At 46.7% G+C, this 26,082-nt stretch overlaps 1 protein-coding gene across 6 annotated transcripts; it reads right to left on the minus strand.

Moving 5' to 3' along the window:
- Positions 1-8,174: 8,174 nt before the first annotated feature.
- On the minus strand, positions 8,175-24,591 carry LOC115171493 (mediator of RNA polymerase II transcription subunit 25). Of its 6 annotated transcripts, none has more exons than XM_029728371.1 (20): positions 24,433-24,591; positions 23,315-23,442; positions 23,178-23,223; positions 22,945-23,069; positions 22,752-22,850; positions 21,092-21,212; positions 20,814-20,970; positions 20,596-20,723; positions 20,411-20,486; positions 19,848-20,122; positions 19,620-19,718; positions 18,071-18,156; positions 17,889-17,946; positions 17,689-17,796; positions 17,180-17,353; positions 13,327-13,440; positions 11,873-11,944; positions 9,590-9,760; positions 9,240-9,360; positions 8,175-8,718 (listed from the first exon to the last, which is right to left on the minus strand). In XM_029728371.1, the coding sequence occupies exons 2-20, from the start codon at positions 23,437-23,439 to the stop codon at positions 8,612-8,614; spliced, it is 2,262 nt and encodes a 753-aa protein (XP_029584231.1). In that variant the 5' UTR covers positions 23,440-23,442; positions 24,433-24,591; the 3' UTR covers positions 8,175-8,611. The 6 variants fall into 6 exon arrangements, with proteins under 6 accessions (XP_029584231.1, XP_029584232.1, XP_029584230.1 ...); XM_029728372.1 differs by lacking the exon at positions 24,433-24,591 and adding an exon at positions 23,788-23,986; XM_029728370.1 differs by lacking the exon at positions 24,433-24,591 and adding an exon at positions 23,594-23,674 and having other exon boundaries at positions 20,411-20,459.
- Between the last annotated feature and the right edge of the window lie 1,491 nt (positions 24,592-26,082).

Genomic DNA, 26,082 nt, shown 5'->3' on the forward strand with positions numbered 1-26,082 from the left:
TGCGCTTTGGTGGTGCACATCCCACTCCTCTCATTGCGATGTAACGAGGACGCAATGACTATTGCTATATAGATTCACACACCAGCAGCGTCCTAAACACGTTTTGTTATTGTGCTGAATAGTTTACTTTCTCAAAGTTGGGGCAACAATATCAATCAATATAATTAAATGAATCTCAACGTTGTTGTGCAAATGAAAGTCACACACTCCAAGACGCAACAAATTGAGTATTTGAAAAGGTGGCCATATTATCCAAGTTTTATGATGCAGGTGTGTGAAGGTGAACACACATTTGTCACATGTCACAAATAGCAGATCATGCAAGACACATTCTCACTGCTGTGGCAGGGCCTGCAAACTTTTACAGACTACAAAGGTAAGCACAGCCAAGAGCTGCCCAGTGACAGAGCCTACCAGACAAGCTAAATAACATATGCTTGCTTCCAGGCAAGTAACACTGAAACATGCATGAGAGCATCAGCTGTTCCTGAGGACTGTGTGATCATGCTCTCCACAGCTGATGTAAGACCTTTAAACAGGTCAAACATTCACAAGGCCAGATGGATTACCAGCACGTGTACTCCGAGCATGAGCTGACCAACTGGCAAGTGTCTTCACTGACATTTTCAACCTCTCCCTGTCTGAGTCTGTAATACCAACATTTTTCAAGCAGACCACCATAGTCCTTGTGCCCAAGAACACTAAGGTAACCTGCCTAAATGACTACCAACCTGTAGCACTCACGTCTGTAGCCATGAAATGCTTTGAAAGGCTGGACATGGCTCACATCAACACCATTATCCCAGAAACCCTAGACCCACTCCAATTTGTATACCGCACCAACAGATCCACAGATGATGCAATCACTATTGTGCTCCACACTGCTCTTTCACACCTGGACAAAAGGAAGACCTATGTGAGAATGCTATTCATTGACTACAGCTCAGCGTTTAACACCATGGTGCCCTCAAAGCTCATCACTAAGCTAAGTGTAACAGTGTAGGTTCCGTCCCTCTCTTCGCCCCAACCCGGGCTCGAACCAGGGACCCTTGCACACATCAACAACTGACACCCCACGAAGCATCGTTACCCATCGCGCCACAAAAGCCGTGGCCCTTGCAACGCAAGGGGAAACCCTACTTCAAGTCTCAGAGCGAGTGACGTCACTGATTGAAACGCTATTAGCGCGCACCACCGCTAACTAACTAGCCATTTCACATCGGTTACACCCACCCCCCCTTTGACCTCCTCCTTTTCCGCAGCAACCAATGATCCGGGTCAACAGCATCAATGTAGCAGTGTAGGTTCCGTCCCTCTCTTCGCCCCAACCCGGGCTCGAACCAGGGACCCTTGCACACATCAACAACTGACACCCCACGAAGCATCGTTACCCATCGCGCCACAAAAGCCGTGGCCCTTGCAACGCAAGGGGAAACCCTACTTCAAGTCTCAGAGCGAGTGACGTCACTGATTGAAACGCTATTAGCGAGCACCAACGCTAACTAACTAGCCATTTCACATCGGTTACATAAGGAAGGTCCCTGGAACTAAACACCTCCTTCTGCAACTGAATCTTGGACTTCCTGACGGGCCGCCCACAGGTGGTAAGGGTAGGTAACAACACATCCGCCACACTGATCCTCAACACGTCCCAGTCCCCTCAGTCCCCTCTTGTACTCCCATGACTGCACGGCCACGCACGACTCCAACACCATCATTAAGTTTGCTGATGACAACAGTGGTAGGCCTATCACCGACAACGATGAGACAGCCTATAGGGAGGTCAGAGACCTGACAACCTCTCCCTCAACATGATCAAGACAAAAGAGATGATTGTGGACTACAGGAAAAGGAGGAAGGACCGAGCAGTCCCCCATTCTCATCAAAGGGGCTGTAGTGGAGCAGGTTGAGAGCTTCAAGTTCCTTGGCGTCCACATCACCAACAAAGTAACATGGTCCAAGCACACCAAGACAGTTGTGAAGAGGGCACGACAAAACCTATCCCCCTCAGGAGACTGAAAAGATTTGGCATGGGTCCCCAGATCCTCAAAAGGTTTTACAGCTGCACCATCGAGAGCATCCTGATGGGTTACATCACTGCCTGGTATGGCACTTTCTTGGCCTCCGACCGCAAGGCACTACAGTGGGTAGTGCGTACGGCCCAGTACATCACCGGGGCCAAGCTTCCTGCCATCCAGGACCTCTATACCAGGCGAGGTCAGAGGAAGGCCCTAAAATTGTCAGACTCCAGCCACCCTAGTCATAGACTGTTCTCTCTGCTAACACATGGCAAGCGGTACCGGAGTGCCAAGTCTAGGTCCAAGAAGCTCCTAAATAGCTTCTACCCCTAAGCCATAAGACTCCTGAACAGCTAATCAAATGGCTACCCAGACTAGTAGAAAGAGGAGGAAGGGAAGCGCTACTAAGGTCCACAATAGTAAATGTTGGTAGACAGAAGGTGCTCTTTGGTAAAAGGGGTGAGTTGGTCATCAAAAAGAAAGGAGGACCAAGGCACTCTTCATATAATTCATTAAAATGCCTTTATTAGTATGGCATGTTCAATAGAAACAATGTTTTTAAAAAACCGACGCGTTTCGGCTGCATGGCCTTCGTCAGGGTGTACAAAGAAATAATACAATGTTCTCTGTTTAACAGCTTTTCCAATTAACCCTAATTTGAAGGGGGAGTGGTTAAAATTGATTGGACGCACCTGGTAAGCAATAGTATACACACTTTAAAGTGAAATGCTGTAGCTATGTTATCATAAAAAAGTAACTCCAAGCTAGAAGTATCAGAACACTTAGAAAGGTAGTTCTAACCTTAAATATGTCTGGGCGAAGTGTCAAGAATAAGAAAGCAATATATTCCACAGTACACTAGAACACAGCAAAACATGAACAACAAGAGTCTAAACATAGCTGAGGGCAATTGAGCAAAATATCCACTAGATGACAGCAAATGTACCCATCACAACCCTACAGGAAGGGTGAGAAATCCATATCTTCATTTAAACCCGGGTATTTAGTGGCCTGTAGTTTGTAAATCCAAAAACTTTCCATTTGGTTTAACTGTTTAAGACGGTCCCCTTTTCTAATAGAGGCTGGGATATGATCAATACCCATAGCTTGTAGGGAGGCAGGGTTGCCATGGTGTAAGGACTTGTAGTGTCTTGCCATGGGGTAGTCTTCATTGCCTACCCGTATGGCATACTTGTGTTCCGCTAGGCGATCTTGAAGGCGTCTCTTTGTCCGTCCAATGTAGAACACCTTGCACTGTGGACATTCCAATCTATAGATGACATGAGCTACCCAGACTATTTGCATTGCCCCCCCCCCCACTGGAATGCTGCTGCTACTGTCTGTTATATCTATGCATAGTCACTTTAATAACTCTACCTACATGTACAACATATTACCTCAATTACCTCGATACCAGTGAACCCACACATTGACTGTACCGGTACCCCTTGTATATAGTCCCGCTATTGTTATTTACTGCTGTTCTTTAACCATTTGTTATTCTTATCTCTTACTTTTTTTTGTATTTTCTTAAAACCGCATTGTTGGTTAAGGGATTGTAAGTAAGCATTTCACTGTAAGGTCTACACCTGTTGTATTGTGCGCATGTGACAAATACAATTTGATTTGATTTAGATCGAAAAGCGTGTGCCGATGTGAACAGTGGAGGCTGCTGAGGGGAGGACGGCTTATAGTAATGGCTGGAATGGAGTCAATGGAATGGTATCAAACGCATGTGTTTGATACCACTCCATTGACTCCATTCCAGCCATTATTATGAGCCGTCCTCCCTTCAGCAGCCTCCAGTGATATACATATAATCCTGACAGAAAGCTGATGAAGATAAATGTGCATTTGTGTGTTTTTAGTTGTTACTCTACAGGTTATACTCAGGGTTTGAAGTTGAGTGAGTGAGTGAGTGAGAGAGAGAGAGAGAAGGATAGAGTGAGGGATATATACAGAGAGAGCATATGAGTGTGTGTGTGAGAGAGAGAAAGTGAGGGGGGATAGAGAGAAAAAGAGTGTTTGGGTGTATGTGTGTGAGTGAGAGGTAGAGAGAGAGGGGATAGAGAGATTGGGAGAGAGAGAACGAGTGTGTGTGAGAGAGAGACGGATAGAGAGAGTGTGTGTGTGTGTGTGAGAGGGGGGAGGTAGAGATGCACGTGTGCTTTTATTAGGGAACGTTCTCTGCTGTTTGGCTCTGACAGGTTCCCTTGGCAACGATCAAGCACATACAGTACCTAGAGCCCCACCCCCAGCACACACATTCACTTATTGCTATGAATCTTTCAGAGCGGGTCTGTGTCCTCTCCATTTAGTATGATTTCTCTCAAATATAAGATCAATATTGTGATACTCAGGGATGGAAGGGGGAGTGTCAGTGGGAGACAGCGATTGGGGGACAGAGAGGTCATTGCAATGAGAGACTGTGTCTGTGGAATTGAGAGAGAGAGAGAGAGAGAGGGAGGGAAGGGGGGCCGGGGATAATCAGATGGGCGATTAGTGGTGAATTGATAACGTTCTATATTCAGACATGGTGAATCAGTCTTTTTCACAGCCACTCTTCTCTCAGTCTCTCTCTCTCTCTCTGATACACACACACACACACACACACACACACACACACACACTCAGAACTTCTGTTTGTGCGAAGGCAGCCTGCTTCATTGTCATGTCCTATCTCCCTATACCTTCCTTGTCATTCCACGTGAGTAACGGACCATTTCATGAAAGTCAGTACGTTACATGTGATTGGGGCTCCCTCTAAGGTCTGTGTTTGGAATGGTGCCCCCTCAATGCCCCCATTATGTACATGGCCTAAGCTGCCCCCTCCAACCCCTTACCCCCCACCGTCTCTCTTCCGTTTACCCCACCAGTCCCACTCGCTGCAGTACACAATAGAGCACTCACTCCACTGACATATCTATACCATTAGCTTTCTTTCTCCCTCTTCCTCTCCTCCCTGTCCCCTACCCCCTCCATCTCTCTATGCAGTAACGGTGTGGCATTGTTCACAGCCTATAGAATTCCCCTGGAATTCCATACCAATGTGCAGCGCTTTTTCATTGCATCGCTCTCCCTAGCTCTCCCCTCCTCCTCCTCCCCTGCATGCCTCCCTCCATCCCTTTCTCTATTAAATTTCCAGTCACACAACAGTGCAGTGGATATCCCTCCCTCTAACTCACACACACACACCACATCCCTCCCTCCCTTCTTCTCTCTCTCTCACACAGAGCTGTTGTCTGTCTGCCTGGATCTCTATCACTGCCTCTTGATATTGACTGTTCTTTCTCCACTTTGAACCTCTCAATCTCTCTCATCCTTGATATAGACCGCTCTCTTTTCACCTCCAATCTCTTCATCTCTCCACCCTCATCATTTAAAAGAGCCACACACACATCCACTCCTCCTTCCCTCTCTCTCACTCTCTTTCTTTCTCTCTCCCTGTACCGCAGTGTCTGCTCAGGCTGTATGATCAGGAGTGACCCCCCCCTCCCTCCCGCGCTGGGTTCTGTTCTGGCCGTCAGGGCAGCCTATAAGTGACTGATTGAGTGAGTGGACACCACAAGCCGTTAAATGAATAGATGGGAGCCGCTGGAAGGATGCAGTTCATATGAAGGTAGAGCACTTGCAACCTAGTATCTGCGGTTCTGCGTTTTGGTTAAAGCTCTGTCCTGCTACGCTGGGTTCATATTCCTGTTCCTCTCTGTGTTGGGCTGTGTTAGCACATTGAGATGTGCTGCAATGTTCAGATCTCATGGCTGCGGTGGTGTGGATGTTGCTGTGTTTGTGAGTTAAGTGTCTGTTAGCGTTAACGGTTAGCGTTGGGATCTGTGCCATGTTAGCACTCCGCTGGGCCGCAGCAACATGGAGACTGTAGGGTATGAAGTGAGCCAGACACACTGGCCGTGCAGGAGGCACCCTGTTTCCCTTCTCAGTAGTTCAGCGCTGAACTCTGCATCATCTGGAGGCCTTGGGAGACCTTTGGTCTTTATCTGATGGGTTAACAGCATGGACCCCAGCAGTAGACAACAACCTATCCTCTTGTGATACATACCAAATTCAACATTCATCTCTCGTGACTAGCCAGGCTAGGATCCATCCATGCTCTGAAGCTTAGCTTTACACTCTGAAAGAGGAGCTGCACTCTGACAGAGTTAACCAAGCCTGCATCTCCACCACTGAGTCGATAGACCTCCATCACAAACAACACCATCTGGCACCCCACATCCATTAGGCTGCATTGACCTCCACCACCAGGCCCAGTGCACCTCCACCACCAGGCCCAGTGTACCTCCACCACCAGGCCCTAAAAAGTAAAGACCAATCCAATTTAAGGCATGATATGATCCCCTCTCCAGGCTAAATGTAGCTGTACCAGAAGGCAGTAAAAACACATCCATTCACCGCTAGGCCTGATAACACTCCTCCTCTCATCCAGCATGCCATAAAACAAACTCTGCCCCCAGGCCCATAAACCCCATCAGGCCCAACAACACTTCTGCCACCAAGCCAATAAACTCCATCTCCAGGCCCTATAAACACCCAGGCTCATACAATGGCCCACTGTCCCCTTGACAACCAGGACGGACAGACCACAGCTAGAGGAAGTGTCAACAGTCCCATTCAATAACATAGGCAAAAGAGCTAGGTCACATCTGCTCTAACAACTCAATATATATTACAACAAAATCATCATACTTTACTTTTAGTCTCATGCGCACTATTCTGCTACTTCCCTGCTCATATGGTAGAAGCAACATTTCAAAGACGTGTAGCTGGCATTAAAGGACACGCAGTGATGTCGAAATACGGAGAGATTAACTCAGCCCATTAGAAAGACAGACAAGAGAAAGGGGAAGGGAGAGAGAAAGAGAGTGTGAGAGAGAATGTCAGCTCACAGGGTCGTCCAGTGATGGAAGGAGGGAGGCAGATGAGAGATGAACGCCAGCAACTGGGGGACTAGTCAGTGTCTCTGTCTTTCCGTCTGTGTGAGTACGTGAGGGAGAGGTGGAGAAAAAAAAGCTTAGAAACAAGAACCCAGTGTCATGGTATCTAAGCAACCATCTCCGTCTCCCTGGTGACAGGGACTGACATTACTTCCCGTCTGTGCATCTGCACAGGGCTAACAATGTGTTGGTCTGTGGGGTAATAAGGTTCAAGTGTACATAATGTTTTGTTTTTCAGCATGTGTATACAGCTCACTGGACTGTGTGCAGTTAGTACAGGTGTCTGTGTATAATACACGCTACAGGATTTATTGCCAACAATATTTAATGGACGAGTTGAGTTATGTGAGTGTCCGCAATGTGTATGTGTGTTTAGTCTGTTTTTAGCAGTGTGAAGCTCATTTTGGGCACATATGTGGACACTGCCATGTGCGCATGCGGTCAGCCTGATTGTGCATTATGCCAGGGAAAACATGGCCAAGCGACGCCATCTGGTATAACTACTTGGCACAGGAGGCCTCGGTATGGTTCCACAACATATTGGAGTAGTTAGAATTAACACTGACACCATTTGGCAGAAACACACTTCAAACTATATATCGGTGTGTCTATTTTAGTCATTCTCACACACTGCTGTAGTGTTAATACACACACATACAGACAGACTACTGTCAGAAAGAGTTGGATAACAGGCATTCGGGCACAGATCAATCTATGTCAGGCCTCTCCAACCCTGTTCCTGGAGAGCTACCGTCTTGCAAGTTTTTGCTCCAGCTAATTATTAGAATCAGGTGCACTAGATTAGGACTGTAATGAAAGCCTACAGGACGGTAGCTCTCCAGGAACAGGACTGTAGTGAAAGCCTACAGGACGGTAGCTCTCCAGGAACAGGACTGTAGTGAAAGCCTACAGGACGGTAGCTCTCCAGGAACAGGACTGTAGTGAAAACCTACAGGACGGTAGCTCTCCAGGAACAGGACTGTAGTGAAAGCCTACAGGACGGTAGCTCTCCAGGAACAGGACTGTAGTGAAAGCCTACAGGACGGTAGCTCTCCAGGAACAGGACTGTAGTGAAAGCCTACAGGACGGTAGCTCTCCAGGAACAGGACTGTAGTGAAAGCCTACAGGACGGTAGCTCTCCAGGAACAGGGTTGGAGAGGCCTGGTCTATGTGTACACTCACTTTTAAAAAGGACTCTACACATCGGTTGGCTCCTTGACAAAATGTATCTATTTCATCTCAATAAAACAACGTAATATAGCTCAAAAACACAACTTCAGAAAAAGATAAACCTCAATAAAAAATAAATTTCATATAAACAATTAAATGAATGTAAAACAGGTTTCCATACAAGCACACAACAGTAATGAACACTGTCCTCCCATTGGGTTGGCTTCATTAGGTGTGTGATACGGTGTGTGTTTGTGTGTGTGTGTGTGCATATGCATGAGAGTATGTGCTTGGCTTGCATGTCCTTCCCTCATCATCTCCAATAACTCTACAGTACAAACTTTTGATATAAAAAAAGAGAAAAAGAAAAAAAAGCCAGAGAAGAAACTAGGAAAACTACATCTCCCAGTCTGCCCCCATGATGAAACTGAAAATGCTGGTTGCTGGGGGGATGTAGTCTTTTTGGGTCCAAACTCAAATAAGGTCCATGAGAATCTCGTCCTCCATGACGGAAGACACTTGGGGCATCCCGGGGGGCTGGGCTCCAGGGCCCCTCTGACCAGCAGCCATCATCATCTGACCTGAGAGGGAGAGAGAGAGGAGAGAGTTAACCTGGGACAGCAACATGTGCATTGATGACATTACCATAAACACAGTGGTAATAAACTACAGACTAACTACTGATGAGTTACAGGTAGAGTCAGCGACGTACGAAGTAAACAGCATTATCGAGCAGACTTGAGCAAAAACCAAGAATGTGAAGAGCGAGTCTAAACTGCTCAGCTATTAGGTTGCAGCAAAGTGAAGGGCACCATGCACATACTCTATGAGACAGCATCACTCTAATCTGTGACATCCTCAATTCATCCTGCTGCTGGTGTCAACACCATATAGCCCAGTCTCAGTCTGATAACCATAGCCACAGATGGGAGAGATATGTTCAATCACCCTCCCTTTTGAATTTAGCCGTTTACACACAAAAGGTCAAATCATTAGGATTGCATTAGATTGCATTCTAAAGCCAATCCTTGCACTGATGTCTAGCTCCAAACTGTCTTCACAGTGTGTGATGTGAGTGAAAGGGTCCACAGCTGTAGCTAACCTGCCAGGGGCTGTCTCCACTGGGCCTGCATTTGGGGGCCCGCTCCTGGAGTAGGGTGGACCAGCTGCCCTCCCAGCCCCTGGTGAGGCATCATGCCCTGCATGTGACCAACACCACCCTGCTGAGAGACAGGAACACAACACCTAGGTTACCATCAATCATACAGTAGGTAGGACCTTCATTCTTATATCCTTTATCATTAACCAATAGAGACAAGTATTACATATTTAGAAGCCTTTCTAGAGTGTGCAGTGGTGATCTAGCCCTGGCTACAAGACGATGCACTATAACAACAAATGTATTTCATGAATGACGGTCAAGGCTGGTAGAGTTAACTGTTGTGTTCTTACTGGCTGCTGTTGGCTGAGGAGGAGACTGCGCAGCTGCGGATTGGCTCCTGGGTTTGGTAGGCGGAGCATGGCACCCTGGGGTGGGGCCTGTCCACCCTGAGCGACCTGGTTGGGCGGAGCACCGGTGACAGACGGCTGCTGATTAGGTGCGCCGGATGCTCTCATCGTCATCTGGATGAGAAGCAGAGAGTCGAAGAGGTTTAGAAGAAGGTTGGAGAGATAAGAGGACTAAGTAGAGAGACTTTAAATACAGTGCCTTCAAAAAGTATTCACACCCCTTCCCTTTCCATATTTTGTTGTGTTACAGCCTGAATTTAGATTTTGTGTCACTGATCTACACACAAAATTGAATTTTGTTTGAATAAAATTTTGGGAAAAAAATAAAAATCTAAACTGAAAAGTTTTGAGTAAATAAGTTTTCAACCCCTTTGTTATGGCAAGCCTAAATAAGTTCAGAAGTAAAACTTGGCTTAACAAATCACATAATAAGTTGCATGGACTCAATGTGTGCAATAATAGTGTTTAATATGATTTATGAATTACGAGACCCCAAACATACAGTACAACCATCTGTAAGGTCCCTCAATCGAGGAGTGAATTTCAAGAACAGATTCAACCACAAAGACCAAGGAGGTTGTTCAATGCCTCACAAAGAAGGGCAGAGATTAGTAGGTGTAAAATAAAAAAAATAAAAAGCAGATCATGAATATCCATTTGAGCATGGTGAAGTTATTAAATAGGCTTTGGAAGGTGTATCAATACACCCAGTCACTACGAAGATACAGGCGTCCTTCCTAACTCAGTTGCCGGAGAGGAAGGAAACTACTCAGGGATTTCACCATGAGGCCAATGGTGACTTTAAAACAGTTACAAAGTTGAATGGTTGTGATAGGAGAACGGAAACCTGTACAGCAGGGATCATAAACTAGATTCAGCCGCGGAACAATTTTTTCTTCAGCGGACGGTCAGGGGGCCGGAACATAATAAATAATTTGTAGACTTCAAATTGGGCTTCTTGCAGTCAAACAGATATAATATTTGACTAAAATATAATCATTTCAAACCTTGCTTACATTTGTACACAATCACATACATCTCTCTATTATACATGGGAATACCTTGGAGATTTCAAAAATTAAAAACACTGATTTGCTGGTATTTTTTTCAATCTTATGTCCAACAGAATATATTCCAAAGCATGCATCCTGTTTGCATCAAGGCACTTAAATTGTGACAAAAAAAATGAACTTTTTGTCCTGAAAACAAAGTGTTATGTTTGGGGCAAATACAACAGAACACATGACTGAGTACCAGTCTTCATATTTTAAAGCATGTTGGGGCTGCATCATGTTATGTGTATGCTTGTCATCGGCAAGGACTAAGGAGTTTTTTGGGATAAAAATAAATGGAATACAGCTATAAGCACAGTCAAAATCACAAAGGAAGACCTGGTTGTCTTCTTTCCAACAGATACTGGGAGAGGAATTCATCTTTCAGCAGGACAATAACCTAAAACACAAGGCCAAATCTACACTGGAGTTGCTTACCAAGACGACAATGAATGTTCCTGAATGGCCTAGTTACAGTTTTGACTTAAATTGGCTTGAAAATCTATGGCAAGACTTGAAATTGGCTGTCTAGCAATGATCAACAATCAACTTGACAGAGATTGAAGAATTTTAAGAAGAATAATGGGCAAATATAGTACAATACAGAAACTTACCCAGAAAGACTCACAGCTGTAATCATTGCCAAAGGTACTTCTACAAAGTATTAGTCAGGGATGTGAATACTTAGGTTAGAGATGTTTCTGTACTTCATGTTCAATAAATTTGCTAACATTTTTAAACACATTTTCCACTTTGTCATTATGGGGTATTTGTGTGTAGATGGGTGAGAAAAAAAAGTATTTAATCCATTTTGAATTCAGGCTGTAACACAACACAATGTGAAATAAGTCAAAGGGTATGAATACTTTCTGAAGACACTGTACATATGATTCATTAGAATGGTGTACCGGGTTCACTTTAAAAAGAGACAGGCCGAATGAAACAATGTAACTCGCTGAACCCAGAACATGCTGGGCTAGCTATATTGGTAGCAGTGAGCATCCATTGAGACAGTGTGAGAGAGTAGCCAACACATGCAGAGTGGAGAGGAGCAGCTCACCAACCAGGCAGGTGCCAAAACGAGCACAGGGAGAGTTTGTGCCTGGTAAAGTTCAGTGCATTTTTAAAATGTATTTTGGGTGAGAGTTTGTGTGTATATGTGTGAGAGTCTCACCAGGTTGGCCTGTCTCTGCTGTTCCTCCATCAGAGTGACCTGACTAACAGAGGGCATGCCCACCACCACAGACTGAACAGAGGAGAGAGAGAGGAGGAGGAAGAGGAGGTGCAGAAGGGGAGGAGATGAAAGTCATTGCGGGACATGCAGTCATTGCGGGACAATAGAAACAGGAGATGCAGACAGGAGGAGCGTGTGAGGGGGGAAGGGAGGAAAGGAGGAGCGTGTGAGGGGGGAAGGGAGGAAAGGAGGAGCGTGTGAGGGGGGGAGGGAGGAAGGAGGAGCGTGTGAGGGGGGAGGGAGGAAAGGAGGAGCGTGTGAGGGGGGGAGGGAGGAAAGGAGGAGCGTGTGAGGGGGGGAGGGAGGAAAGGAGGAGCGTGTGAGGGGGGAGGGAGGAAAGGAGGAGCGTGTGAGGGGGGAGGGAGGAAGGAGGAGCGTGTGAGGGGGGGAGGGAGGAAAGGAGGAGCGTGTGAGGGGGGGAGGGAGGAAAGGAGGAGCGTGTGAGGGGGGGAGGGAGGAAAGGAGGAGCGTGTGAGGGGGGGAAGGGAGGAAAGGAGGAGCGTGTGAGGGGGGAAGGGAGGAAAGGAGGAGCGTGTGAGGGGGAAGGGAGGAAACGGAGGAGCGTGTGAGGGTGGAAAGGGAGGGAAAAGGAGGAGCGTGTGAAGAGGGGGGAAGGGAGGGAAAGGAGGAGGAGCGTGTGAGGGGGAAGGGAGGAAAGGAGGAGCGTGTGAGGGTGGAAAGGGAGGAAAGGAGGAGCGTGTGAGGGGGGAAGGGAAGGGAAAGGAGGAGCGTGTGAGGGGGGAAGGGAGGAAAGGAGGAGCGTGTGAGGGGGGAAGGGAGGAAAGGAGGAGCGTGTGAGGGGGGGAAGGGAGGAAAGGAGGAGCGTGTGAGGGGGGAAGGGAGGAAAGGAGGAGCGTGTGAGGGGGGAAGGGAGGAAAAGGAGGAGCGTGTGAGGGGGGAAGGGAGGAAAGGAGGAGCGTGTGAGGGGGGAGGGAGGAAAGGAGGAGCGTGTGAGGGGGGAGGGAGGAAAGGAGGAGGTGTGAGGGGGGGAGGGAGGAAGGAGGAGCGTGTGAGGGGGGGAGGGAGGAAAGGAGGAGCGTGTGGAGGGGGGAGGGAGGAAAGGAGGAGCGTGTGAGGGGGGGGAGGGAGGAAAGGAGGAGCGTGTGAGGTGGGGGGGGGAGGGAGGAAAGGAGGAGCGTGTGAGGGGGGGAGGGAGGAAAGGAGGAGCGTGTGAGGGGGGGAGGGAGGAAAGGAGGAGCGTGTGAGGGGGGGAGGGAGGAAAGGAGGAGCGTGTGAGGGGGGGAGGGAGGAAAGGAGGAGCGTGTGAGGGGGGGAGGGAGGAAAGGAGGAGCGTGTGAGGGGGGGAGGGAGGAAAGGAGGAGCGTGTGAGGGGAGAAGGGAGAGGGAGGAAAGGAGGAGCACAAGCTGAGACACCACAGGATTAATCACAGTACCTGCTGCTGCACGTTGCCATGGGAGACAGGGATGGGCCCCTGCGGCCGGTTGAGGAAGTTCTGATTGGGTTGAACCTGGCCAGGTGGCCCTGGCATCGGCCCTCCTGAACCCAACTGGAGAAAAGAACCAACAAGGTTACTTTTCTAGTGTAAGGTTTACATGTGTAACCAACATCTGTATAACTAGGACACATATGTACATTGTATCGCTTATAATGGTATTCCTGCCTATCCTGTCGAATCCTGCCACTGGATGAGACAACACCACCATCTACGACATGTGTCAAACTCAAGGCCACAAGATGATTCAATCCTGCCAGCTGTTTTTTTTATCTTTTATATTTTTTCGGGGGAAAACCAATCTCAATTGACATTGCAATGACTAAAACCAAATCAAAACTGTGTAGAAATTATAATTGACCTACATTTATAGTCTCTTCACTCTGTCCAGTTTGCTAACAGTCAACGAAAGCTAGACAGTCAGGGAGCATCGAAAATTCCAAAAGAGATGGAGGAATATTTTTGCACATTTTGACGGCGAGGAAATATTACCCATTTGAAGTGCGGCCCTCCAGACCTCGGTGAAGACAGAATGTGGCCCGCGGGGTAAATTAGTTTGACACCCCTGATCTAGGATCTGTAGTCTCTCAGGATAAAAGCTGTCCGTCTCCTCTCCTCTATTTTCTCCTCTCTCTTCCCTGTGGACTTCCTATTTAACTCAGCAGCCTGCCTAAAAACACCCAGAGCACACATTAAAGGCCCAGTGCAGTCAAAACCTGATTTTACTCTGTTTTACATACTGCGGTTGGAATAATACTATGAAAATTATGATAATGCGATTTCAGTGTCAGAGCTGTTTTAAAAAGACCATCTGAAATATTGTTTTGGTGGGTTGGCGTTTTGGCCTAGCTGGTGACATCACCAGGTGGTAAATTAGTTAATAGACCAATAAGAGAGAGAGTTCCAAACCTCTCTGCCAATAACAGCTAGTTAAGTTTTCCCCTCCCCACTCAGACCTCTCCCAGACAGCAAAGAGCATTTTCTTAAGCTAAGAAGCTATTTTTGACAATTTTAACTAGGGATGTGCATGTATTCAAATACTTGTTGAGTATTAATTTTATCAACAAAAAACATATAGGCCTATTTTAACACTGAAAAATACTTTTCTAAATTAAAATGTGACATTTCAAATAATTAAAACATTTTCTGTATAATTTTTAATAAAACAAACTTTACAATGTAGTTTTTATGACATGCTCCCAGAAAAAAAGAGGTATCCTTCACGTGTATAGCTTGTTATTTATGTTGGCCAATCAAAGCTGCGTAGAGGCTCAATGTGTAGAAAATGTAGTGAGAGTTTACTAATACATGCGAACTGGAATAAAATGATATAATAAAACGTTAGCGAAATGAGAAGGAATAGGCTACAACGAGCAACCAACAGGTAGGTTGTTATTAGCCTAGCTAACTATAGCCGTCTTTCTCACATACACCGCCCCCTCTGCAGCTGCAGCAATAGTGCGCCAGCCTCTCTCCTTCAGGCAGCAGTTTTCAGGTTAAAGTTTAAAAACCACATGTATTTAGAATATCCAGATCTGACAAAATCTTCATGATACTATTCAAATAGTGAAATTATTTCTAACCCACATCCATAATTATAATTGAATACAATCACAGTAAGGTACTTAATTGTTACCCAGAAATGATTTGATATTGAGAGAAAAACAGCTGCATTGGACCTTTAACATCAAGTCATCGGTATGGTTCAGGGAAAATATTCAATTTGGGTCTTTCACGGTTATAAAATCTTATCTAATCACCAGTAACACTATTCCAGAGCCTCGTCTGTAAAAAAAAATACCCCAAACAACGATCAAATAATTGAAATTTTAATTGTGTTGAGATTGCCATAGCAATTCTCCATTAGCAATGCAGCTTTGAATATGTAATAGGACACAAGGTCTCGGTCTTCTCTAAATACACACGGTCTAACATGTTTTTCACATAAAATTAGCAGCATGAGTAGACAGGCGGCATCAACTATAATGGGAGCAGAAAGGCTGTGAGGATATAAAGTCATGCAGACCACAGGCAGGTTGGATTTGGAACTGAGGCATTCCGTTTCTGTCACAAAATCTGCACGCTAAATGTTTACCTGAAGGAAAACACGGTATCCTAACGGTTGTTAGAATTGTGTTGGCTGTAATCGAGATCAAACCAGAAATGACAAGGGGCAGTGCTCTCAAACCGGAAAACATTTTCCGCAGGTAGCCTAGTGGTTAGAGCGTTGGAGGGCATATGGGGTGGCAGGTAGTCTAGTGGTTAGAGCGTTGGAGGGCATATGGGGTGGCAGGTAGCCTAGTGGTTAGAGCGTTGGAGGGCATATGGGGCGGCAGGTAGTCTAGTGGTTAGAGCGTTGGAGGGCATATGGGGTGGCAGGTAGCCTAGTGGTTAGAGCGTTGGAGGGCATATGGGGCGGCAGGTAGCCTAGTGGTTAGAGCGTTGGAGGGCATATGGGGCGGCAGGTAGCCTAGTGGTTAGAGCGTTGGAGGGCATATGGGGCGGCAGGTAGCCTAGTGGTTAGAGCGTTGGAGGGCATATGGGGTGGCAGGTAGTCTAGTGGTTAGAGCGTTGGAGGGCATATGGGGCGGCAGGTAGCCTAGTGGTTAGAGCGTTGGAGGGCATATGGGGCGGCAGGTAGCCTAGTGGTTAGAGCGTTGGAGGGCATATGGGGCGGCAGGTAGCCTAGTGGTTAGAGCGTTGGAGGGCATATGGGGCGGCAGGTAGCCTAGTGGTTAGAGCGTTGGAGGGCATATGGGGCGGCAGGTAGCCTAGTGGTTAGAGCGTTGGAGGGTATATGGGGCGGCAGGTAGCCTAGTGGTTAGAGCGTTGGAGGGCATATGGGGCGGCAGGTAGCCTAGTGGTTAGAGCGTAGGAGGGCATATGGGGTGGCAGGTAGCCTAGTGGTTAGAGCGTTGGAGGGCATATGGGGTGGCAGGTAACCTAGTGGTTAGAGCGTTGGAGGGCATATGGGGCGGCAGGTAGCCTAGTGGTTAGAGCGTAGGAGGGCATATGGGGCGGCAGGTAGCCTAGTGGTTAGAGTGTAGGAGGGTATATGGGGCGGCAGGTAGCCTAGTGGTTAGAGCGTAGGAGGGTATATGGGGCGGCAGGTAGCCTAGTGGTTAGAGCGTAGGAGGGCATATGGGGCGGCAGGTAGCCTAGTGGTTAGAGCGTTGGAGGGCATATGGGGCGGCAGGTAGCCTAGTGGTTAGAGCGTAGGAGGGCATATGGGGCGGCAGGTAGCCTAGTGGTTAGAGCGTAGGGCATATGGGGCGGCAGGTAGCCTAGTGGTTAGAGCGTAGGAGGGCATATGGGGCGGCAGGTAGCCTAGTGGTTAGAGCGTTGGACTAGTAACCAAAAGATTGCAAGATCGAATCCCCGAGCTGACCAGGTAAAAATCTGTCGTTCTGCCCCTGAACAAGGCAGTTAACCCTCTGTTCCTAGGCCATCATTGAAAATAAGAATTTGTTCTTAACTGACTTGCCTAGTTAAAAAGGTAAAAAAAATATATATATTTTTTTTTGACCACCTGATTGGCCCAAGACTGCTCTTGGGAAGCCCTTCCACTGTGCTGGCCTAGTATAACTCCAGTCACTAGTGCGTATACTACCCCCTTTTCTCCAGGTTTAATCCCTTCATTCCCTCCTAACTCACAGAGTGGTGCTGCTTGACCTGTCTGTCTGATGCACCAAGCAGTGTTTGTGGTTGGTAATGACCCGTGTCTGTATGACTCACCGAGCGGTGCTGCTGGACCTGTTTGTGGTTGGTGATGACCCGTGTCTGTATGACTCACCGAGCGGTGCTGCTGGACCTGTTTGTGGTTGGTGATGACCTGTCGGATGCCGTTGACGAAGCCGCTCTGGTCGTTGGGGATGAGGCCCATGAAAATCCTCTTCTTTGAGGAGTAGAGCAGCATGAGCACCCGCACCTCACAGGGGGCGCTGTGGGGGAAGTGGACGCACCCCGCCTGCAGCCAGAGGGGGGGACATAGGTCAGAGGTCAGCACTGCCTGTCAGTCTGTCACAGCCCTCGTCATAGTTCAAGTGATCCAAAACCAGTCAACCTACAGCGTTGAAAATCTCTGTAGTCATTTACTGAATGATGAGCAACATGGTGCCCCCTCAAGTGTTCTCAAAGTGTAACTGCAGCCTATTTATATCTGCCTAGTCCATCTAGTGCACAATGGAGGGAACTGCTGATGTCTATTGTTGGAGACTCCACTGTATTGAATATTGAGATGGAAATGGATAGGAACAGATGGCAGCAAAAATAGAGCATGTGAAGCAGAAGAGCTGGACTTACAAATCCAGTGGCCATGATACGATAAAGACCTTTTAGTGACTCCACATCTTTGTTGGTGAAGAGAAACTGAACCATTCTAGAGTTTCTGAAGAGGGGACCGAGTGTTGTCTGGGGAGGGAGAAAGACTTTACTTAGATGTCTGTATTCTCAATGTCATCGAGTAATGTCTGAACACACACGCACGCAGAGGGTTCTCTGACCAGTAGCTGTTGTGGGATCAACTGCATGATGAGCTTCTGTGGCCACTGGTCGGCATTTCTGTCATGAACAACAGGGAACAAACCAAATCAGAACTCTCCATACATATAGCAATACACACAATGACCAATCAGTGCAGCTGACACTGCCATGATATCAAAGATAGTTGCAGTGAAACACTCACAGGTTCTCTCCTTGGTTGACTTGCACCTGGCAGGGCAGGGAGCGAGTGAGTTTGGTATTGGAATCCATAGACGAGGCTTTGGGCTTCTGAAGTGATGGATGGAGAGAGGGTGGGGGAGGTAGGGAGGGAGGAGAGGAATGGAGGGATGTTTGGAGAAACGGAAGGAGAGGTTTGGAAGTTAGCATACAGAGTGACCAGGGGGCTTTGGTCCTACACCCAGGGGCACCGTTTGAATAAAAACCTCCATGTTAGAAATTACCCAACATGCAAAATAGTGCTGCCAGTGGAACATTGTGAAGAAGATGGATGGCGCCAATCCTACGGGAAAATAAGCAGCAGCGTTCATCTTCAGGGGATCAATAGTTAATCAATCCCAGATTGGTCAGCTCTGCTGCAGTCCCTGTTGACCATTGATACTGCATTGTGTTGGGATTAAAGACCAGATGTATGGGTTCTTTATACGTGTTCTGTACAGCATTTGGGAGGACTCTCCTGGATTAGGGGAGACTAAGATATGGAGCCAGCAATATCCTGACCTGAACATTACAAGGAACATACAAATCTAAGCTGAATGCTCCATCTATTGATACGTGACTTCAGATGCACTTTAGGGACCTGTGGCAATACTATGTCTATGTGTTTGGTGATTTTGTGGTCTAACTGTGTTTTGGTTATAGTGTGTAGGCTTGCTGCACATTGTTGCGTGATAGAGTTTCATGGTCAACAGAAGAAGTAGTCCAAATCAGTCAATACTTAGTGATTATTGATCAAGTCAAGTTTTCAAAAGGCTTGGAAACACAAAGATCTCTTTAGTATTTTAGATCATTAAAATGCATGTTCCCCTACAACAGGTTCAACCATGTCAAGTAACTCCATCACTTTGACCTGAGGTGAAATCCATCAAAGGTATAGTATGATTATTCACGTCACAATTTATTTATTTATTTTATTTATTTCACCTTTATTTAACCAGGTAGGCAAGTTGAGAACAAGTTCTCATTTACAATTGCGACCTGGCCAAGATAAAGCGAAGCAGTTCAACAACAACACAGAGTTACACATGGAGTAAAACAAATATACAGTCAATAATACAGTAGAAAAATAAGTCTATATACAATGTGAGCAAATGAGGTGAGATAAGGGAGGTAAAGGCAAAAAAGTCCATGGTGGCAAAGTACATACAATATAGCAAGTAAAACACTGGAATGGTAATTTGTAGTAGAAGAAAGTGCAAAGTAGAAAGAGAATGGGGTGCAAAGGAGCAAAATAAAATAAAGAAATTAAATAAATACAGTAGGGGAAGAGGTAGTAGTTTGGGCTAAATTATAGATGGGCTATGTACAGGTGCGGTGATCTGTGAGCTGCTCTGACAGCTGGTGCTTAAAGCTAGTGAGGGAGATAAGTGACTGTTGATTCGATCAGTTCCAAGCATAGCTTGTTGCAGACCTTATAACATTTCCTTACAAGGTCAGAGGATGACAAACACACAAATAGAAGACGTATAGACCTCTTCAGCAACATGTTTACACCAAGTTCTAGTTTCCCTCACCTCTTGCCACTCCAGTACCCCACTCCATGCTACAATCTTATTGGCAACGCCTTGCTGCTGCCCCCCAATCGGATTTGCCTGGGCTGCAGACACACCAGGCTATCAGAAGAAAATGAGAGAAAGAGAGAGCGTTAGATGGAGAGAAAGACAACTTGACTGGAGGCAGAGAAGTTGAATATTGATGTGGAGTATTGTGGGAAGATGATGCAACATATGGACAGGCCTCACCATGCCAGGCTGTGATAATGGGGGCGTCTGCTGATTGGCTGTGGGCTGCTGCTGCTGAGGGGGTACCGGCTGTTGCTGATTGGGCTGTGGTTGTCCTGGTGGCTGGACTTGTTGCTGCTGCGGGGGAGGGGCTTGTTGCTGAGTCAACATGGGTGTGGAAACTGTGGTGACTGTGGATAGGCTGGGCTGACTGGAGGGAGCCAACTTCACTCCTGCTACAGATGGGAGAGTTGACTGACCGCTGAATGGGGGACCAGGATTCCCCATGCCTGGGACTGGATGGGGGATGCCAAAAAAAAGACAACGTAACAGACATAAGACCCCTCATATTCAACTCTGGACTTTGAAGCCAGTTCCGTACTGTCCCCCCCATTCTAACCCTCTAATCAGGGACTGATTTCGACCCGGTGCATTTAATTATCAGGTAGAACAGAAAACCTGCAGGCTCCAGACCTCGTAGTGTAAGAGTTGAACACCCCTGTAATAGACTAACAATCAACCTGGGCTGATGATCAACCATACTGGTGACAGAGGATAGAAGAATGCAGGCTATTGGTACTCACAGCGACTCTTCTGGTTGTTGGCTGCCTCTACAGCCATCTGTGCAGCTGCCTGAGCCGCGTTAAGGGAAGGTGGGGGCTGACAGGGCAGCAAGAGAGGGAGAGAGAATACTGTGTCAGCTAAGAGCCTGTCAATCCAATGTTGATGGGCTGGTAAAAGCTGCCAAGTTAAAACATATCTTCAGTACCTGATATGGATGGGCCGTGCTTATTGGTGGAGGAGCCTGCGAGGCGGGACCAAGAGGAGGCTGACTGACAGGCAGGGGTTGAGGGGGTAGAATTGGTTTGAGAGGGCCCGATCCTCCCCCTGATGACACTGGAGAAAGAAACATTTTAGAATTTGATGGGCCAATAGTGACTTCAATCAATCGGTTCTCTGTCAAGTATTTCGAGTGCTGCTCCTCACCAGGAAGTGAGATACCCCTAACCAGGATCATGTGGAAGGGGTCTTGGCTGTAGTCTGGGTGGGGGTCGACTGGTCCCCCGACTGGTGACGCCCTATCAAACAGCGCCCGTAACGCTGGCAGTTTCCGTGGCGACACCACAGAAAAATGAATCCCTCTCTGAGGAAGAGGCACAAGGTTATTATGGGGTATCAGCAGCCATTAATAAGTACACAAGTCACATCATTCCCCAAAATGGCCGAGCGGGTAGTCTATCTGATAGAGGTGCTATGTTACTTACGTCTCTGATGATCTTGACCAGATTGTCTGCAGTGCAGCCCGTATAGCTGACACTCTCCACGGCAGGAAGCAGGTATGGTGGAGAGTTACACAGCAGCACACAGACTTTGTGTGTCTGACCTCTGATTAATAGAGACAAGAGACATATGCTAGTGTGTGTGTGTGTGTGTGTGTCTACTAAACTCAGCAAAAAAAGAAACGTCCCTTTTTCAGGACCCTGTCTTTCAAAGATAATTTGTAAAAATCCAAATAACTTCATAGATCTTCATTGTAAAGGGTTTAAACACTGTTTCCCATGCTTGTTCAATGAACCATATACATACACCTGTGGAATGGTCGTTAAGACACTAACAGCTTACAGACGGTAGGCAATTAAGGTCACAGTTCTGAAAACTTAGTAAAGAGGCCTTTCTACTGACTGAAAAACACCAAAAGAAAGATGCCCAGGGTCCCTGCTCATCTGCGTGAACGTGCCTTAGGCATGCTGCAAGGAGGCATGAGGACTGCAGATGTGGCCAAGGCAATAAATTGCAATGTCCGTACTGTGAGACGCCTAAGAGAGCGCTACAGGGAGACAGGACGGACAGCTGATCGTCCTCGTGGTGGCAGACCATGTGTAACAACACCTGCACTGGATCGGTACATCCGAACATCACACCTGCGGGACAGGATGACAACAACAACTGCCCGAGTTACACTAGGAATGCACAATCCCTCCATCAGTGCTCAGACTGTCCACAATAGGCTGAGAGAGGCTGGACTGAGGGCTTGTAGGCCTGTTGTAAGACAGGTCCTCACCAGACATCACCAGCAACAACGTCGCCTATGGGCACAAACCCACCGTCGCTGGACCAGACAGGACTGGCAAAAAGTGCTCTTCAATGACGAGTCGCGGTTTTGTCTCACCAGGGGTGATGGTCGGATTCGCGTTTATCGTCGAAGGAATGAGCGTTACACCGAGGCCTGTACTCTGGAGCGGGATCGATTTGGAGGTGGAGGGTCCGTCATGGTCTGGGGCGGTGTGTCACAGCATCATCGGACTGAGCTTGTTGTCAGGCAATCTCAACGCTGTGCATTACAGGGAAGACATCCTCCTCCCTCATGTGGTATCCTTCCTGCAGGCTCATCCTGACATGACCCTCCAGCATGACAATGCCACCAGACATGCTGCTCATTCTGTGCGCGATTTCCTACAAGACAGGAATGTCAGTGTTCTGCCATGGCCAGCGAAGAGCCCGGATCTCAATCTCATTGAGCACGTCTGGGACCTGTTGGATCGGAGGGTGAGGGTGAGGGCCATTCCCCCCAGAAATGTCCGGGAACTTGCAGGTGCCTTGGTGGAAGAGTGGGGTAACATCTCACAGCAAGAACTGGCAAATTTGGTGCAGTCCATGAAGAGATGCACTGCAGTACTTAATGCAGCTGGTGGCCACACCAGATACTGACTGTTACTTTTGATTTTGCCCCCCCCCCTTTGTTCAGGGACACATTATTCAATTTCTGTTAGTCATATCTGTGGAACTTGCTCAGTTTGTCTGTTGTTGAATCTTGTTATGTTCATACAAATATTTACACATGTTAAGGTCGCTGAAAATAAACGCATTTGACAGTGAGAGGACGTTTCTTTTTTTGCTGAGTTTAGTAATAAACAAATCACTCACATTTGCTCCCTCATCTTTTTGAAGTCATCAAAGAGCTGCAAGGCCACAGACAGACCCTCTGCGATGAGACTACAGCTCTCTGCTCCTCCTCCCATGAACCTGACAGAGACAAAGTTACACATTGATCAAGGAAGATTAATACTAACGAATCTTAACATGTCCTTCTAAATGGCATGACAAAAACAAATCTTACTGGATGCTGTCAATCCATGAGACAAACTCAAAGGCTGAGCTGGTTGGTGCGTGACACTGGACGTAGGATTCAGGAGCACAGTCCACTGTGTTGAACACAACAAGACCATACTGTGTGCCTCCATACTGAGAGGAGAGAAGAGAATTGGCATTGTTGTTCTCATACTTTCTTAAATAAAGAGTAAATAAATAGTAATAACCGTAAGTAGAAAACAAAGTTGAATTAAGACTCACATCTCCTCCAAAGTCTGTCTCTGCTGGAGGGCCTCCATTGAAGTACCTGTGATGATGGGACAGGGACCAAGTCAGGACTCCACAGAGCAATATTGTACATACCAATGAAGCAAAAAGTACATTTGAAGTCCACTTACTCGATTGCAGGTAGTATGTAATGTTTTCTGAGGGATTCAAAATAGGGGCCGAGGTTTGCAGTTCCTTCGATGACGAACACCACGTCTGCCACTTGATTGGCGCCAGGTTTAATGGGCAGGTCCATGATCTAGATGGAGAAAAAAGTTGACTAGTTGAATCAGTTGCTGGGCCATAACAAAAGTTGCTCTCCCTGTGATTACTGGTTGTGACAGGTATGCATAACATACTGTGATATGTTACCTAGGTTTACGTTATGATAGCTAACTATTTAACAATACCTCGCATGAACACTCGATCTTGATAAAAACGAAATGCATGGATTAGCAGATGGAGATCCTTTGGCTAGCATTGGCTTGTGGTCACCTCGCTAATGCTATAATATCTACATGCCCACGATCAATGGAATTTCTACTTCGCTTACTAAAGCTTTTATATTAGTCTATTAAAATGTTTGAAACGTTAACCACATTACCGTTAGCTGGATAACTTCAGTTGTCCATATTGAAAAATAACCAAATCAGGCATAGTACGTTAGGCAGAAGACTAGAACTAGACAGGCGTAAAATGCATAATTAGCTACACTCCTTTGGTCGTTTTTAGCTGGACAACTATAAATAAACGTATACTGATGGACCGCGGCTACTGATTATGCTCAGTCAAAGCGTCCTAAAGTCACGTGTGTGTGTCATTACGTCTTGCAACGGAAACCGTTTAAGAACCAAACGGGAGCAACAAATAATAATAACGGGGAGGGTCCTACCTGCATTTGCCTAATAGAAACTATTGTTCGTGGCAAAACGTTTTCCGTTTGGAGTAAACGTTAGAATCGGCGTAATGAACACACCCCCAGTCAGCCAACGTTAGCTTAGCTCCCGCTAACTTTTGTACTTCAATGACCAGCAACTCTGACATTCACTATGAAGTTATCCAGCTAACGGTAATGTGGTTAACATTTTAATAGACTAATATAAAAGCTTTAGTAAGCGAAGTAGAAATTCCATTAATCGTGGGCATGTAGATATTATAGCATTAGCGAGGTGGCCACAAGTCAATGCTAGCCAAAGGATCTCCATCAGCAAATCATTAATTGTATTCAGCTAGCTAGATGGCTACTCACCTGGCGGTATTTAGCCGTCAGCCAAATAATTGTGTTTTAGACGAGGCCAAATACTTAAATTGTACAGTTAATAAAACGAAACCATTGTCATTTTGACACACAAAGTAGGCCGTGCCGAAAACAAACCACTAGTCAAACGTTCTGTTATCGACATCTCAGGTCTGGTTGGGCTTGAAAATGGACCTTAAGGGATGCTCAATCAACAACCGAGCAACTGATCAAGACCTGATTGCTCTCTCTGCCTTTAGGAACCTAAGCTGTAACTGACAGTCCTGACAGTCAGTGACAGTTCTATCATTTATACCAAATTGATGACATTTACAGTGAAATTATAGAGACACATAATATATATGAGATATTATTTATTTGCCATATATGCCATACCGCCTTGTTACACCAGAGGTCGGCACAGTCTGCCAGTCTTAGAAAATGACTAGGCCTTGAATGCAGTGAGCTGCATGATTTGAGAGACAACAGGCAAGGAAGTGATACATCAGTGATTATAGCCCCCCTTGTCCATGTATCCAGTACATCAAGCATAAACCTATGCCTCCTGTACGTTTACATAGGTTGTTAAATGGGCCTACAGGTTCTGCCTAACCCCCTTGCCAACATAACCTTTTTATAACCAAGACATGTCTCGATCACCTCCTATCCTCTGTGCTGAAACAAACACATAATTACTGGGGCGGCCTTCAGCGAGCTAACCTGTTGTCAAATCAACACAATGCGCCACGAGCTAAACCTGTGATCGGAACGCAACGGGCGCTGTGTTTCTCTCATCCAACAATAGAATCTATTCCCCTGTGGCACTGTGAGCCAGTCAGCACAGCCCAGTGAACAGCAAAGGGCATCAGAGCTCATCAAACACAATCTCACAGAAACAATGTTCTGAATCCATTTAACCCAATTTAAAGCAGTGCAAGGTGCTGTAAAGAGGCAGCGGTGTTATTTAGGCAGCAAGTGAGGGCCACATCATGGGCGCTGGCTCCCAGTGACCTTAGCAGGGTTTGTGCGGGGCCAGGAGTGTGCCCAAGGCTATCCTTGGGTCCCAAACTCATTAAACCCACACAGCCTTTCATTCTGACTTAAGCATAGTGGCCAAATTAATTCCGGTGAAAGGGACCAGGTGTCCATCCCTTTCTAGGGGACTTTGATGTATTTTGTAGCTTTGAGGGAAGTGCCGTTTGTCACTGCTTTTGAAGTTCAATTGGCAGAACTGGCAGTTCTCCTGCAATTAGAAAAGCTTTCAACTCCTGATGTGGTCGGAAAACAAATGTAGTCACTGTTGTATTTTGACTTCCTCTTGGTGATGAGAAATGGCATATTGCTTTAGGGGACTTTTCTGTGGGGTTTGATCATTTTTCTCTATCAGGTGCATTGATTGTCCTGTCTGGTTGTTCCAGGTGGTGTGTAGTATAGACCATCCCTCTTTTGACCGGCTCCTCCAGCTGGGAGAGAGGGGACCATCTGGTCCTCAACAGGTAATCACCACCAACACACTGATACACCTGACATACAGACACAACTGGGTTACCACAAATAACAGACACTGATTTTGGAAAACAGTATTAGGTCAAAACACAAACACACACACACACACACACACACACACACACACACAGACACAGAGGCTATTTCTAATTCTGG

This window comes from Salmo trutta, chromosome 32 (genome assembly GCF_901001165.1).
Source record: "Salmo trutta chromosome 32, fSalTru1.1, whole genome shotgun sequence".
Classification (NCBI taxonomy): Eukaryota; Metazoa; Chordata; class Actinopteri; order Salmoniformes; family Salmonidae; genus Salmo; species Salmo trutta.

Excerpts from the sequence above, each read along its gene's own strand:
- LOC115171493 (XM_029728368.1), bottom strand. The coding sequence starts at position 23,632 with ATGCATTTCGTTTTTATCAAGATCGAGTGTTCATGCGAG. Across the intron at positions 23,443-23,593 it reads AGATCGAGTGTTCATGCGAG|ATCATGGACCTGCCCATTAA; the intron begins GTATTGTTAAAT and ends TTCTCCATCTAG. Across the intron at positions 17,797-17,888 it reads TGATCCCACAACAGCTACTG|ACAACACTCGGTCCCCTCTT; the intron begins GTCAGAGAACCC and ends CTCCCTCCCCAG.